The sequence below is a fragment of the Diabrotica undecimpunctata genome, chromosome 3 (assembly GCF_040954645.1).
Source record: "Diabrotica undecimpunctata isolate CICGRU chromosome 3, icDiaUnde3, whole genome shotgun sequence".
In the NCBI taxonomy this organism is placed as follows: domain Eukaryota; kingdom Metazoa; phylum Arthropoda; class Insecta; order Coleoptera; family Chrysomelidae; genus Diabrotica; species Diabrotica undecimpunctata.
The window spans coordinates 26,139,073-26,156,322 of NC_092805.1; the positions used below are offsets into that span (position 1 = coordinate 26,139,073).

The window sequence follows — 17,250 nt, forward strand, 5'->3', positions numbered from 1 at the left end:
CTTGTTGTCGTCCTTGGTCTCCATTCTAGAATTCTCCGTGTCCACCTGTTGTCATTATATCGGGCTACGTGATCTGCCCAGCGCCATTTCATTTTTGCAATTTCTTCCACAATATCCCTAATCTTCGTTCTACGTCTTATCTCGGTGTTTCTAATCTTGTCTCTTAGTGATATTCCAAGCATGATTCGTTCCATTGCTCTTTGCGTTGTTTCTAATTTTTTAGCAGATTTTTTGGTAAGGGCTACTGTCTCCAAGCCGTAAGTACAAACTGGTAGTATGCATGTGTTATACACCTTTTTCTTTAAGTTTACAGGAATGGAGGTGTTTTTCAAGATATATGCTAATTTGCCGAAAGCGTCCCATGCCAGTTGTGTTCTTCTTTTAATTTCAGCATCTTGATTTGGTTTTCCTAGTTTGATAACATGACCTAGATATACATAATGTTCAACATTTTCTATGATATGATTTTGTATTGTTATATTTGTCTGGTCTCGGCTCAGTATTTTTGTTTTGCTGTAGTTCATTTTTAAGCCTACCGCTCCTGAAACTGCATTTAATTGTTGTAACATATCATTTAGTTCTTGGATATTATCGGCTATTAAAACTATGTCATCTGCGAATCGCAAGTGGTTTAAGTATGATCCGTCGACGTTGATACCCTTATTGTTCCATTCTAGTTTCTTAAAAATGTCTTCTAGATCAAGGGTAAATAGTTTGGGAGAGATGGTGTCTCCTTGTCTTACTCCCCGTTGTAGTCTTATGGGATTAGTTTTTGTGCTTTCGTCCAGCTTTATCTGCATGGTGGCATTTTCATATATGTTTTTAATTATGTTAGTGTATCTTGAATCTATACGTGCATTTTCTAGAGATTCAAGCACTGCCAGATTAAGAGAGCAAAAGTCTTTAAGGATCAATGATTATGAAGAAAACACTACGATTAGAATATTAGAGAACTTACCCTATCACTAGGAACTGCATAAATGAGCAAAAAAGACAACTACGAGTAAATTGCAACCATACAACTATCAAATAGAAAGTCATCTATCCCATATAAAATTTTAAGTCAAAAAATGTGTCAAAATGGTCCAAATTGCACATCTAAATGAGGGGTAACTGAAAGAGAAAAAATAAAGGAAATTAATTTTTTTACATTTTTCAAATAATATTTGGTTTATCTTCCCGTAGAGAGAAGTATGAAAACGAAATATAATTTTGGGGACATCATAAATCATAATCAAAAAGTGTTCACTCGTTTAGTTCAAATCTATAAGGGATCGCTTTGACAGTACCATGAATACAATATATCAAAAAAAAATTTGCTATTACATTTGAAGCTCGTATGTCTCGAAGAAAAATAATTTTTTTCTCAAAGGATATAAATTCTACTTTGTAGAAATGTTTGACTTGACGGTTTTTTGAAGGTCTAACAACTATTATATGATGTCAGAAATAATTTGTGATGTGAAACTACCCAAAAATTTACTTTTGTCACTAATACATTGTAAAAATCGGAACATTAGCGATCAAACACGGAAACAACAAACAAATTAGGATATAACGACTCCATTTACAGTCGAAATAAAGACAATTATCTTCAAAAAAATTATTACAGCGGGTAATTAAACAGAAGGTGGTTTTCCTTTCTAAAATGTCATGTAACCTTTTTATTACCATAGCGATATGTTTAAATATCTGTGTTGTATATGTGCTGCCTTAGGAAACCTAATTTATTATTACTAGTTCTTGAGAAACAACGTTTTTATTGTTTTTATGAACAATTGTATGGTTAATTTCGTCACTATGAGAGCCAGTTGATTCTGATTTTTTACGAAATTTGAACTAGTTTCTTTTTTCGAGTACGTTAATGTAATTGAATTTTTATGACTGCCGAAGGTCTCGACTATGAACAAATTCTATTTGAACTTTTATTGTTATTCGCTACACGGACGTGCATTGTGAAATCATTTTATAACTAATAATTAGCAATATGTATATGCGGATATACTATGGAAGCTCTTTTTATATTAAAATATATACTGATGGAGTGATTTATCGATATAATACACTTTAATCGTTTTGGAAAGGCGTTTGGACTAAGACTCACATGCAAAATTTTATATTTTTCAACCTGCCCTTACCGTATTCTATTAATTTTTGGAAATATGACCCTTCCTTGTGTTTTATACTTATTTTAACAAGTGTTTATGATTATCCATCGGTTTCCAGTATGTTTAGTAAGTTATCTATCTTAAGTCATCTGCTTAAAATATTTCTTAGAGTCGTCCACAACCGAATCTATCAAAAGTTAGCTATCGATATTAACGATACACAGATGGGATTTAGAAAAGTATTAGGTACAAGAGAAGCTCTCTTTGCCTTAAACGTCCTAACACAGAGATGTCTAGATGTCAACCAAGATGTACATGCCTGCTTTGTAGACTTTGAAAAGGCCTTTGACAAAGTACGCCACAATAAACTCTGAAAAAAAAAGAAATCCTGAAGAGTAAGAACATTGACACCAGAGACATACAAATAATATTTAATCTGTACTGGAATCAGCGAGCTAATATAAAAATAGAAGACCAAATATCGAACGAAATTAAAATACGTAGAGGAGTACGACAGGGTTGTATATTGTCACCGCTCTTCTTTAATATCTACAGCGAACAAATATACCACAGCTCTCTCACATGCAAACGAAAGGATAATAGTCAATGGAGAAGTTATCAATAACATTTGATATGCTGACGATACTGTGATAATGGCAAGAACAGCGGAAGATCTACAACATCTAGTTGAAAGTATGAATGAGATATGTAATAACTACGGCATAAGGATGAACGTCAAAAAAGCCAAATATATGACCTTCAGTAAGAATCCAATACATGAGACTAGTATCACAATAAACGATACCCAACTCGAAAAAGTAAGCGAATACAAATACTTGGCAACCCTCATCAATGAAACAGGTGACCAAGATCACGAGATAAAAAGACGTATTGAAATTGCTAGGTCTACCTTTATAAAAATGAAAAAATTATTTTATAATCGTGATATTAGTATTCAGCTACGAACTAGAATGTTAAAATGCTATGTATTTAGTACTTTGCTTTACGGTGTTGAGGCATGGACTTTTAAACAGAGGAATGTTAAAAATCTTGAAAGCTCTGAGATGTGGTGCTACCGCCGTATACTAAAAATAAGTTGGGTGGATAAAATTACAAATGAAGAGGTAATACGCAGAATAAATAACGATCCAGAAGTTATACTGAATATAAAAAGGAGAAAACTTGAATACTTAGGCCACCTGATGAGAGGACAAAAGTACACATTCCTACAAAATATAATGCAAGGAAAAATCCAAGGACGCAGAAATCCAGGCCGTAGAAGAATGTCCTGGATAAGAAATTTAAGAGAGTGGTTTGGCTGTACCACTAACGAATTATTCAAAACAGCAGTAAATAAAATTAGAATCGCCCTAATGATATCCAATCTCTGATAGGAGAGGCACTCAAAGAAGAAGAAGGGTTATGTGCGTTCAAGTCTACAAAAATTAGTCGTGGAGTAAGTGTTTGGTCTAAGAGGTCCGGTATTTCGTTATGGTTAAGTTCTTGGTTGGGGGGAATGTATTTGTTGCCTACGGTAGTTACGTAGTTAACTTTTGTAAAAACAGAAAAAGGAGGAAGGCGTTTTTCGTAATATTTCCGTAACTCCTGCTCACAAATTTGCATCTTCTGCACGATTAAATCATTTTATACTAATTGACCTAGTTAAAAGCTTTCTTGAAGTCGATAAAACACATGAAAACTAGTTCTTCTACATTTGTAGATCTTTGAACCATTACTCGCAAACTTTTTAATGCTCCCTTTGTTCCAAGGTTATTAAAGAATTTATATAGTGTTTTGCCTAGTTGCTGATTGCTGTCCTAGTTTATTTTAAATTTTTGAGTGACAGTGTGGTGGTCACTTCATTCATTTTCGCTTATTTTTGCATTAACTATCAGACTTGCATAGTCAGTACATTCTTCCTGATATTGTTCATTGATTATAGTACTATTTGTTTTGATTTATTGATTGAATTCAACGTTGAGTGATTCTATAAATTTAACAGTAATATAAAGTATGTAAGTATTTAAGACACTTTTGAGCCTATTACACTAAACTTTGAAATAGGCAGAAGATGTGAAATGAAATAGAAAGGACAGATTATGTTCAGTATAATGGAAATAAATGAAATGATATTAAGTAGAACGTTAAAAAAAGGCTTAAAGATTAACACATATTATAGAAACTGTAAACACCATCATATATCATATTATATAACTTATATTGGAGTAAACGGTACCTTTCGGTGTTTCTATCTTGATAATTTTGGGTAAAAATATAGATTCAGTGGATGAAGAAAGGTGGCACCCTAAACATCAAAGCAATTTCAAATACATGTATCTACGATTTGATTAAGACTACTAAAAAAGAAGAAGGAGATTGTGCCAACGTAAGAGTACACACATTTTCAGAACACGTCGCCGTATCTTCGAAAATTTATAGGATCATTTCCAACTTAACTACCGTTATAAACCGTCTCTCAAACTTGATGTAAATGTTGACTCGTAACTCTTCGGTCGAAGTTATTTTGTTATATGAAAATAGATTTTAATAGAGAAATGGAATCCACATAAAATAAATCAAAGATTGGAATATTTAAAGTAGTTTTATTGTTATGATGTGATGCTGTCAACGTGTGTGGGTTTGCTTTTTAAACGATCGTTGTGTAGATAATGTGACCTCAGCCGCTGGGTTTTTTGTTAAATTTATGAGCATATTTGTGGAGTATATAGGATTTTTATTTACTAGAAAATAGATGGGCAGCACTTTTATTGGATTTCCACCAATAGATATCTTAGTTAATTTAGTTGATTTAAAATATATTTACAAGTATTCGAAGTCTATTTAGAAACCTATTAAATTGTTTTTTACATTGTTGGTAATACTTTTTATGCTTTTATGAACGTTTACTATTTGTCCCTTCTTTTAGTTAGTTATTATAAATTAAGATTGGTAATAGCTATAGAAAAAATCTCTATTGCTTTTAAAGGCTAAAAAATTCAAAAAATATTATTGTAAATCAAATAATCAAATTTTATACTGTACATTTTTCTCCTGACAAACATCTAAATAACATATAATACTAACCCTTTCCTCTCCTTTAAAAGTTACATTCGTTTTACCCTAACATCGCCCAAAACACAAACTAACACATCTACCTTCTTTTTCCTCTGTTGTAACTCTTGTTTACATTTTTTCTAGGGGTTGAACAGCAACCGCCACAAACCCCTAACCTATCTCTCACCCCTCCAAACCTCCCTCCACCCTTTCAAAATGTTGACGCTTTCGGTAGTTTGCTAGGAGAAGAAATAGTTTCTTCCTGGAGAAGAAACATAGAACACAATCGTGTAACACCAAAATCACCCTCTGCTTCTTTAGATGTTCCGTTGAAGAGTTCCACCCCAGTGAACGCAGACTCGACGGCCGAGAAAAGTACAGCTTCTACGCCGCAACCCTCGGAACACGGCTGCCAGCAGTCACCCAACGAGAACCTAGTGAACGGCAATCCAAAGAGTCCGCAGGAAGACAACAACAACCACCACGTCAGCAATAACAACATCAGCTTATCCGCAATGTGTGCCGTCAATAACTTTCTCAGAAACGATGACAGCTTGAAGAGTCCGTACAGGTTTGATGACCATCGAGGGCCCTTTAAGTTTGCCGACGAATTGGGAATGGCTCCTGGATCTATGGTAGGACGACTTGGCGAAAGTCTTATCCCTAAAGGAGACCCCATGGAAGCCAGGCTCCAGGAGATGCTGAGATACAACATCGACAAATACGCAACACAAAATTTAGGTAAGCCGAATACATACAATATTAAAAATTAATGGGAAAATCCCAGTAGTTGGCCGTATACCATCGTTTAAAAAACTTATACAGAAGTAAAACACGTTTGGTTGATAGGATCTAGATCGAAAACGTCACGTTATGCTCCTGTATAAATTTTGACGACACTTTTTAAAAAAGTTTTAATTATATATTTTATACCTAGACTTCGGCAAATATGCAAATAAAAATGTAGAAAATATGCGCATAAATATGCACGTGTTTACCCGAAAATATGCAAATATTTTACAAAATATGCATACAAATAAATAAAAAAATCGTAAAATAGTAACAATTTTATTTAAAAAAAAAAGTGTACATAACTAAATATTTCCTACTATTCATTAAGATTTACATTTATTTTAAGTAACTACATCATTTTTAAGTATGAATAAACTTATTTAGGATTATGGTAACAATAAATGACCAAGTGGTGTTCAAAATTTTCTAACAAAAACTTGTGGCTTCTGTCTGAGTACATATATTTATATATGGAAAAACTTCGTTCAACATCAACTGATGTAACGGGAGCATTTTTCAAACTAACCAAAACATTGGGTTCTAAATTAATTGTTTCCAAAATATTTCCAGCTAGAACACTGACTACTTCAGAAAGAATATGGTAACCTTTATTTTTTTCCATAGTAGCTTCAAATTTTTTTAAAATATCTTTTCCAATATTACCTCTAACGTTCCGACAACATGACGCAAATTCTTTTATTAATGCTGTACTTTCGAACAATGACAGTTTTGGTGATTCTAACTGAGTAATTGTTTTTTGAACAAAACTAAAATTTGATTTTATAAATGAAAGTTCTTGTTGAAGCAAGTTACTCTGAAAAGTTTGTTTAGAATCCAAAAGAGATTGGGAACTTTCATCTGTTAACGTATCAATTATGTTCTTTATTTTAACAAAATGATCTGCATAAAAATTAGCTGCTTCTAACCATGTTCCCCATCGCGTTAAAATAGGTTGTGGTGGAAGAGGAATGTTAGGTAGCATTTCTTTATAAAGTTGAATTCTTATAGGAGATTTAAGAAATACTTTTTTGACACTGGATATCATGGTATTTACAAGAGGAAACTTTTTTCGTATTTCCTCTGCAACTCTGTTTAATCCATGCGCTACACAAGTAACATGTATTAAATCTGGGAAAAATATTTTTAAATTTTATCCTGCTTTCACCATATAAGGAGCAGCATCCGATAAAATAAGCAGTAATTTATTAGAAGGAATAGTTGTCGGAAGAAAAAAAGTTGCTAATGTTTCTTGTATAAAACGCGAAATTGTTAAAGCATTTGTTTTCTCAAGTTGCTGGCATGAAATAAGATGAGATTTGGTAAGGTATCTTCTTTAAGAACACCAATCAATAAATGAGCAATATACTTTCCTGAGGAATCAGTGGTTTCGTCTACAGATATGTAAAAATAATTATCTGCAATTTCTTCCTTAATATTAATTAACACCGACGAGTATAGCCCGTTCACATTATTTCTTCTTAGAGACCGATCACTTGGAACATTAAGTTTGCAATATTTTTTTAGAAACGAACTAAAATTTACATTTGCTAATTTTGAAAGCGGTATGTTTGCAGACACTAATGCGCGACACAAGTCTTCATTAAAAGTTTCTTGCTCATCTAATTTTTTTGAAGTAGATTGGAAACATTTAGCCATTGAAGTTTGATGTTTTCCTCCTATTTTTCCTTTTTTTGCAATGTGTGAAGCAGTTCTCACATGTTGGTCTATCTGAAATTTCTTCTCACATGCTATCTATAAATAAAAATAAAAATCTTTATTTTAACCCAACCTTTAAAATATAAAAATATACAAGGTGTTTTTGGTTAATCAAATAACTGGTTTGGAAAAAAAAACACTCGCTAAGTGTTTTAAATGCAGTATTAATCCACAAATTAGTTTTTGTTACTAACCATTAGTACATCATATAACTTATTTTAAAATTCAACAAAAGTTTTTTTTTTGTTAATTCAATTACAATAAAAATAATTGTGTTTTAGAATAGCTGACTTCATAAAAAAAAAGTAAAGGTGAAACATTTTTCTAGATATACACCATTGTATTGTACCATGGACAATTTTTTCTCACTAAAGGAAGCTATTTTTCATTTAAAAACAACCTACGAGTACTAAATTTCAAGTAAATACGTTTATTGGTTTTAAAGTTATTGTTGTTATTAACTAAAAGAATTTAATTTTTTTTAATTTTAACACCCTGTATCTCGAAAAGTAAATAAGTTTGACCCCTCATTAACTATATCGTTTTGTTCAATTTTTCGAGAGAAGTATCTACAGTCAAACGTTGTAAGTGTCATTTGGAAACACCCTGTATGTATGAAATATTAGATATTTAATAGAAAATATTAGATACTTACAATTTTGCCACAGACTGAACAGTAGATTTTTCCCATATCCATAGACAGCTCTTTATAAGGTTTAATCCAAGTTGAAGCACTGGTTGTTTTAGGCATTATAAAATCACAATCTTCCTTTTTGTTACGCACAACGAGTGTTTACGCTTTGAATATCAAAACAAAAATGATTTACAAATCTGAGCATCAAATTAGAAATGTTTAGGTACCTAATTCAATAAACTGGGAGATTTTGGAAAATCCCTAAATTAGGAACAAAACTATTAGCCGTTTACCTGCTGTTAAGATACAATAAATTGTAGATAGATTTGGGGATTAGATCATAAAATGGAAATGAGCGAACCCTTAGCGATTATCCAATAACTGAATGCCTCAGTGACCGAGACTTTCTAAGAATGTTGAGGGCTACTTAAATTGATCTTCTTTGAAATTGTAAATGTTTTGTACCTGTAGAGATTACGTACTTAGATCATTTCTTGATTAAAATGACTACAAAATTTTATACAAGAATTGAAATAAATTGGTATGTTTAAAAATTTTCAAATACAGTATAAAAATCTGAACTTTTATGCACTTTATGCAAACTTTTATACAAATATGCCAAAATATGAAATATTTGCATAAAATATGCACAATATGCAAAATATGCAATATGCATATTTGCCGAAGTCTATATACCTAAATACAAATGTGACTTGTTTTACTTCTGTGTAAGTTTTTTACATACAATATTATTGTTACTTTATTTCTGTCGCAAATATCTTCTTCAGGCGTCATCAAAGGATTATAAATAGGTTTTTATACAAAATTTTATAGATATTAGCTTTTAAACTTTTGGATATTTCTGCATGATTTTCATTCTTCGCATTGAAGCACACCATAATGGTTTTTCTTCATTTATTTTCAGATACTCTTCACATATCTCGGAGAGTACGCGAACTGTTATCGATACACAACATTGGCCAAAGATTATTCGCGAAATATATTTTGGGACTTTCTCAAGGTACGGTCTCAGAATTACTCTCGAAACCTAAACCTTGGGATAAGCTAACGGAGAAAGGCAGAGACAGCTACCGAAAAATGCACGCTTGGGCTTGTGACGAAAACGCGATACTTCTGTTGAAGTCGTTAATACCAAAGAAAGGTGAGTTTTTGACGTTTTTATTGGATATTTATTAGAGACCTTAAATAAATATTTTTCTTATTCGCTTACAATGTTGTAAGTTGGTCTTACCGCAAAGCGTTGTTTAGCTTCCACGCCACTAAGTATTGTGAGCTTCTCAAGACTAGTTCTTCGAAAGGTGTGTCCAAAATAGGCTATTTATTACTCTGTTATATGTGTCCTTTACCTTTTCTTGATGTTTAGCCCTTTGTCCTAGTATTGACACATTTGTTCTGAGGGCTATTCAAGAAATTCTAAGCATACGTCTCCACTAAAACATCTCGAACGTATTTATGCCCTTTTTGTCGAGTTACTTAAAGCTGGTCCACCATTCCGATGCTAATAGGAAATCTGGAAAGACTATAGGCATTTGACCAGTCTAATTTCCTGGATTCACCATATTTTATTTAGCTTAACCATTATATTTTTTGCTATTGATATTTTTCGTCTAATTTTTTCAGTACATCCTCCGGTCATGGATTCTACGTATGCTAGATGCCCTACATCATTCATGTTATTCATTTGTTTTAGTTTTGGTTGTTGTTTTTTTGTTGTGGTTTATTTTGAGACCTGCCTCTTCACTGATGTCTTCCATTTTCTCCATTAATTGACATGATTCCATTATCCAATTAAGGAGAATGGTTGTGTCATCTGCATATCGTAAATTAAAAATTTTTCTCACGCTTATGGTGACACCGCCATTCTATCCATCATGGGCATTCCTTATAATGTAATCCATTCCCCATAGTGCTGCGTCCAGTGTTGAAGCCGGCTTGTTTCTGGTAGTTTGAAATGATTGTATCCTCATTATTAGTATGTGTAGCATGATTTTGCTTCAGTGCATTAAAAACTTTGAAATTTTCTTTATATAGATTTTAATTGCCATCGAATTAGCCTATCATTTTGTCGTGTTTTGGTATCGGTTGACATATTTTAGAGTCGTCTAAAATAGTTTTTGCTACGAAGTTTATGAAATAGTGAACCTTGAGTTAAAAAGAAAGTATTTAAACGATGTTAAAGACACACCTTGTAGCGTTAAAGTATATAGGTTCAAAAGAATCGTTTCTCGACTATTATTAAACAAGAATTAGTGGAAGGATTAGAAAACCGTTCTCGTACAATCGTGAGACAATATTTTCTTGTGAGATGACATTTTAATATTTGTATTTATCTTGAATGGTAGATGTCGACCGTTTTCTATAATAATCCGCATTTATGCTTCCACTTCCACGATCGCTGATTCACAATGTAATTACTTTTTCATGGGAGCGCGCATCCAACATATTGTCAACATGGAATGGATCAAACTATGTGATTATTTGATATCTCGAAATAAAAGCAGACTATTAGCTACTTCTCTCTTTTCAGGTATCAATTTTACTACAGTTAACGTTAAAAACGGATTGTATTTGATAATATCTGCCATCTTTGTTGCGAGAGACTGATGATTTTGTAATTTTTTACCGGCTAACAGTTATTTTAATGATTAAAGACCATATGCTTTAAAAATATTCTGTAGGTATCAATTTTAAATTATTGAAAATGAAGAGTATATATAGCAGTAGATAATAAAATACAAAATACGAGAGTAATGCGAAAAGTTCTGGCCTATGGTATTTCCAAGATATTAAAATTTTTAACTACAATATTTGAACCTTGATCTCGGAAAACGTTTTTTATTTTGGATTTTGATAGCCTCTCTGAACGTATGTGGATATAACGTTATGTTTTACGAAGCATCTGCATTTATTCAAATAAAATTTTATGATTGTCTTGTCTGATAGTGTTTTTCTGCAATGACGGATCTTTTGCAGTGGTCAAGAGGATTGACTTAATCTCTGTCGTAGCTGCAGACATACCGTCATAAGGAAATGAGTCCAGATAATAGCCTATAAACCCGGCAAACAATATTCAATAACGAAATACCAATCATGAAAGCCTACTAATATTCTATGTATTTGTTATCTTTTATTACTTTATTTCTAACTTGTTTATATTTTTCTTCTTTGGCCTTTTTGCCTCCAAAATGTAACATTTCTGTTTCCATTTCTCTCGTGTTTGGTATTCTCAACCACGTTTTGTTTGCCATATTTTTAGATCATCATGCCATATCTATTACCTCTCTTCTTCTTTACTTTTTTCCCTAAACATTTCATATTTTTATTCTGTTCTAGGACTTCTTTTATTGGTTGTTGCTATAACTTTTTGCATATGCTTCTAATCATTTGTCTATATTAGGTCAATATTCTTTAGAGATTCCTCTAGTCGTTGTTTATATTTATCCTTTTTTTCTTTAGTTTTCTATTATTGATTTTGTTGCTGCATTTTAGGAGTTTGATCTATATATTGCAATTTTTGTTTTAACACTTGTCTTCGGTGTGAACATTGTGACATAATTTTTAACTCCTTTTTTTGAGGATAATCTATTCCAATTTTTGTTTTTCTATTTGGGCTAAGCCATGTCTATGTCATCTGTGGTTTTTCGTCGAAGAAAATATTCATTTCAGGAGAATATTATCGTATTTAAAAATAAACTAATGTAATGTTTATGGGAATATACCAAACAAAATGATGGTCTTCCTGGTAAATCGATATTTATTAAATTAATTATATATTTTACCAACAGATAAACAAATAGCTTATGTTATTAAACAGGAAACGAATTTGGTGAACCGCAGTATGAAAAATTATCGTGGTTCATTTCCGAAAATAACTAAATATCGACGTTATTATACAAAAATTGGGTTTTAAATATCGTTTGGATTTTACTTCCGCCAAAATTTTTGATAAATATGTCTTTATTTAAATTGACGATTACGTCAAGATAATTGCACAGTACTTGTTGGTTAACTAAAAGAATAGTTTAACTTATCGTATGTATTTAAATGCCTAACACATTATTCTAGATAGTCAAGTCGTGCTTCATATTATTTTGTATAAAGACAGAAATTTTTACAGAAAATTAAAATATGATTTTATTTGGAAATTTTAAAGTGACATAAAAGTCGTACTTTTATTATAAAAACGCATAAATAAACTAAGAAAAAAATAATATTTTTACAAGTAAAACGCAGATATCGAGCACAGTTTTTTATTAAATCTTTCCCAAGTACTTTCACTCTCAGAGCATCTTCGGGTGCATCTGAAATAAGCTAAGAACGTTTTTTTCAAGTGAGAGTTTTTTCAACTTCGAAAAAACTTATATAACGTTTTAGACTTACTTCATCGACATTGTTGGCTATTCAGCACATCAATGAATGTTATAAACAGTTTAAAAATTGTTTCGATTCTACATTGTGGGCAACGGCAGGAAACAGAATGGCTCCCGGTCTTAACGGAAAAGTGACATCTGACATATGACAACTTAGTGTGATCTTATAGTGATCTGTAGAGCTCTATGGTAAATTGAACATTGACCAAAACTCCAACTAACCACTAATATAAGAAAAGCCAAGTCATGAAATATAAAATTATATTAATTCCTATATATAGAGTGTATAATCCATATTCCACACTCAAACATGTCAGAGATAACTTAAGTGTTAGTTTGGGGGTAAATGTAGAGGACACAGAGTGTTAATCTTAGAACTAGACTAAACAATCTGTCAGAGAGTGGTTGGTTGACTACACTAAAATGGTCTACCAAGCACTATCAATACTATAGAAAAAATGAAATTGAAATTGAAATACTTTGAAGTTGAAAACAAAGTGTGTAAACTGAAGTATTATACCACTGGTTCAGTCAAACCTACAATCAAAATATCAAAGCATTACTCAACACCAACTGACAACAGTCGGAGATGTTTAACTGTGGAAATGGTATATCTAAATTACGAAAAGATATGGAGAGTGTAATTAACGCCAACTGTAGATCAATTGATCACGACCAAACTTGTTTAGCAAGTTGTTGATGATTGAAATGTTAATATAAAATAATGTATGGAATTAATAAAACTCTTAATGAATATACTAAATATTTGAAAATAGTTACCAACAGACACTAGTTTGCTCTGATGACATCAAGAGGCAGAAATATGCGTCTCAGCGAATGGTGTTACTCTGTAACGAAATCAAACCTTAACCTGTCTATTTTACTTTGAGGTACATTCATACTTTACGTCACAGATAATTCTACACACAAAAGCGATTTCGAAGTTAAAATTTAATTGATTTAAAATATTAGTTGTTTATAAACCTCCTTATTCGCCTGATTTGGCTTCTTTTGACTAAAATTTGTTGGTGGAAGATTTTAATCTATTTTTTATAATTTAAATATTGTGATATCACATTTTATATACAAAATAAGTACTGTTACTTTATTTCATGCTTAAAATAGTGATTTAACTCCATACTATCAATGTAAATTCTTCAACTACTACTTCAGTCTTCCTTATTTTCTTTTAAATGAAGACAATACTCAGAAATAAGTATATTTCTTGTATACTATACTTATTTCTTTCAGTTTTCTTACGTCTTGACGCCTTTCAGTAATGAGCAATGAATGAGCGTTCACTAACGCTAAAACCTTGCCTCTAACAACAGTAATACATATCCATCGAAGGACTCAATTTTACTCTGTGTGTGAGTGACTTTCAATTCAAAAACTAGACCTTTTGAGCATGTGACATATTTCTTTGACTAGTTTATGATTCGAACAAGTCATTTATGATACCTTAAATAAAAAAAATCCAACTGAATAACTGACGACTTTGTTTAAGAAACATTTAATTCGTTTCGTTTCTTGTTTACAATGACTTTCAAAATTTACTCATCTCCCTCCCACCTCTATCTATACATTTCATTGTAGTGGCTACCACAATCATATTTTTGCAATTTTTAAAAATAGGATTGAACTTCCAAATAACCGCGGCATTACCCTATTAGAAGATAAATACTTTCACAGGCTAATAATGATATCAATACAACGATTCATTTCGGCCATATAGTTGAAATATTAACGAACAATATTTTATGTGAACGCATGTCCCGCGACATTTATAGCCAAAATTTATGTTTATTTAATTGACATTGACGCTTTATTTTAAGAACTTGTGCATAGAGAACAAACGGTGACCATTGACACGAAACGCCTAAAATTTGGTACGCAAACAGAGGCAGGTACATCTGCGAACATACGGGATTGATTTTTAATCTTTAGTCAAATGTGTAAATGTATTTACTTTGCTGAGATTTTTTGACAAGAATTTATGATACTAGTAACCAATCTCAAAAGTATTAAAGAAAATATAATTAGATGCGAAGACTGACAAAAAATAAAATTATTCATTACTTCGGTTTTTAGTACCGGACCACTCATTATTTTTGTATTAAGGAACCTAGAGGTCGTTCTTGAAATCGTATCATTGCATGTCTCTTTGTCTGACTGGCCTTCCGGACGATAACTCTCGAAGAAGACTTTTTGAAACTTTGAAATTGTACATACATTCGTCTTGTCTTGACCCAAGGACGGACGTATGTACAAAATTGGAATCAATAGGTGAGAATTGATAGTATCCTGGGGGTTAAAACAAGTGAGTTTGCGCTTGTTTTTTTTTTTGTTGTTGCATTTTTATTATTTTTAATTGCTGAATTCTTAATTCCACTAAATCATTATATCATTGTTCTATAACAATTCTGCTTTTGAGACAGATTTATTGATTTCAAAACTACTCTTCAAGATCACTACTTTTTTCACACGTTTGACCAATTGTCGCCTTCAAATTTATTTTGATTGAATATTAACAAAAAAATTATATTTGATGCCTGTCAGGATTATGTGGCGGATGACCAAACATACTATATTTTGAGTATTCGAAACGTCACTTTATTTTCTCTTAGCATTTTGTATGTAACAATGAGTCGCGAAATAGATTCTAGATATAGGATATTAATACATAATATATATCAACATGCTGAAATGGTAGTCACGATGGATAACGGAATGAAAACGAGGCCAATAAAAATCAACCGAGGAGTAAGACAGGGAGACACCATATCTCCAAAACTATTTACTGCCGCACTTGAAGACATCTTTAAATCACTAAATTGGGAAACGAAGGGACTATCGATAAACGGAAAGTATTTAAACCATCTAAGATATGCAGATGACGTAGTACTAATAGCCGACAGCTGGAAAGAACTGAAGACGATGATCGATGAGCTTCATACGGAATCCATAAAAAAAGGACTGAAAATGAATCTGAGTAAAACTAAGCTAATGTCGAATAAAGATGATCAACCGACGATAACCATCCAAGGAACAAAAGTGGAACATGCAGAAGAATACATATATCTGGGTCAGAATATCAAGGTAAACAAAGAAAACCAAACTACCGAAATAAGCAGACGAGTAAGAATGGGATGGGCCGCATTTGGAAAACTCTCATACATACTGAAAGACAAAAAGATACCCCAAAACCTTCGAACAAAAGTGTTCGATTCTTGTATCCTTCCCGTTCTCACTTACGGAGCTCAAACCTGGACATTCACAAAAAAGAACATGGACAAGATTCGAAAAACTCAGCGAGCCATGGAACGACAGATGCTTGGTATCTCACTAATAGATCGGCAAACGAACGAAGCAATCCGGAACAGAACAAAAATAAAGGACGCCGCGAAACAAGCAGCTAAATTAAAATGGAAATGGGCTGGACACAACGAACGTCTCGAAGATGGTAGATGGAACAAAGAAGTCGGAAACTGGCGACCGTACGATGCGAAGAGACCAAGAGGAAGACCTCAAATGCGCTGGAGCGACGATATCAAAAGAGTCGCAGGACCAATGTGGAAACGCCTAGCACACAACAGGGATGAATGGCGAGAAATGGGAGAGGCCTTTATTCGACAATTCGGATAGAAAAAGGGCTATAAAAAATGAGTCGCGTATCATTCAGAGTTCACAACTCTCGTTTTTGAACATATTTTATTAGATTTTGCTCTCCAAGGGCTACTTCTTGACAGACCTCGATCTTCGTAAGTGTCCTGATTCTATCCTATTCTGTGCTTAGGTTTTCTACAGCTTTTCTCAGCACCTTGTGTCATTTTTACTATATATTTTTTTCTTTTACTCTTATAAAATAAGTTATAACGTTTATTATATATTTCATTTCAATTTTTGCGAAAACATCCTCTTATAAAATCCGTTTGGACGCCACTGACAGACAATGATACATGCGTTGAAGTGTTGCCAAAGAATTTTCTTCATTAAAATTTTTGAGGCGATTGCTTTTGTTGCCCCAAAGTCCTTTTCAATCTGCCTCATTAATTCTCAAACTATAAATTTTCGCGAATGACACTCTTGAACCAGAACAAACGGTGGATTTTTTTTGAAAAATTTGTCTCAGCCGAAAGATTAACTGCATCCCCATTGGATATCTATACGTAAATAGAGTTGATAACAGTATCCAAATCCTTGTTTAATCTTTTACTAAATCAATATTTTCCGCTAAAATTTTAGTTGAAAAGGAACATAATTTTTTTATGAATTTTACTAATAAAGAGCAGATATCGAAGTTCTTTATTACAGAAAAATTTTGCAGAACGTATAAAATTTTATTAATCAACTTAAGATGATAACTGAAAGATGATTTAATGGGCCAAAAATAAATATATTTATTATTACCGTTGGTCAAAGGTTCAGCCATTCAGTTCTTAAGCAACACGAACAAAACTAAAGAAGTAAAAATAATCTTCTCCCAAAGTTAACCAGAAAAGGAAGAATTTTTTAGGATTTTTAAGCAATTTTTGTCATAATATTAGAAGAATCT

At 32.3% G+C, this 17,250-nt stretch overlaps 1 protein-coding gene across 5 annotated transcripts in view; it reads left to right on the plus strand.

Moving 5' to 3' along the window:
- The window catches only part of LOC140436593 (homeobox protein cut-like), a 260,307-nt gene that overhangs the window by 221,202 nt on the left and 21,855 nt on the right, over window positions 1-17,250 (plus strand). For 4 of the 5 annotated variants that reach the window (XM_072525537.1, XM_072525539.1, XM_072525538.1 and 1 more), the window contains 2 exons: window positions 5,307-5,903; window positions 9,230-9,466. In XM_072525537.1, the coding sequence (XP_072381638.1) occupies window positions 5,307-5,903; window positions 9,230-9,466 (834 nt within the window). The remainder of the gene's footprint in view (window positions 1-5,306; window positions 5,904-9,229; window positions 9,467-17,250) is intronic. The other variant, XM_072525540.1, reaches the window with a different exon arrangement.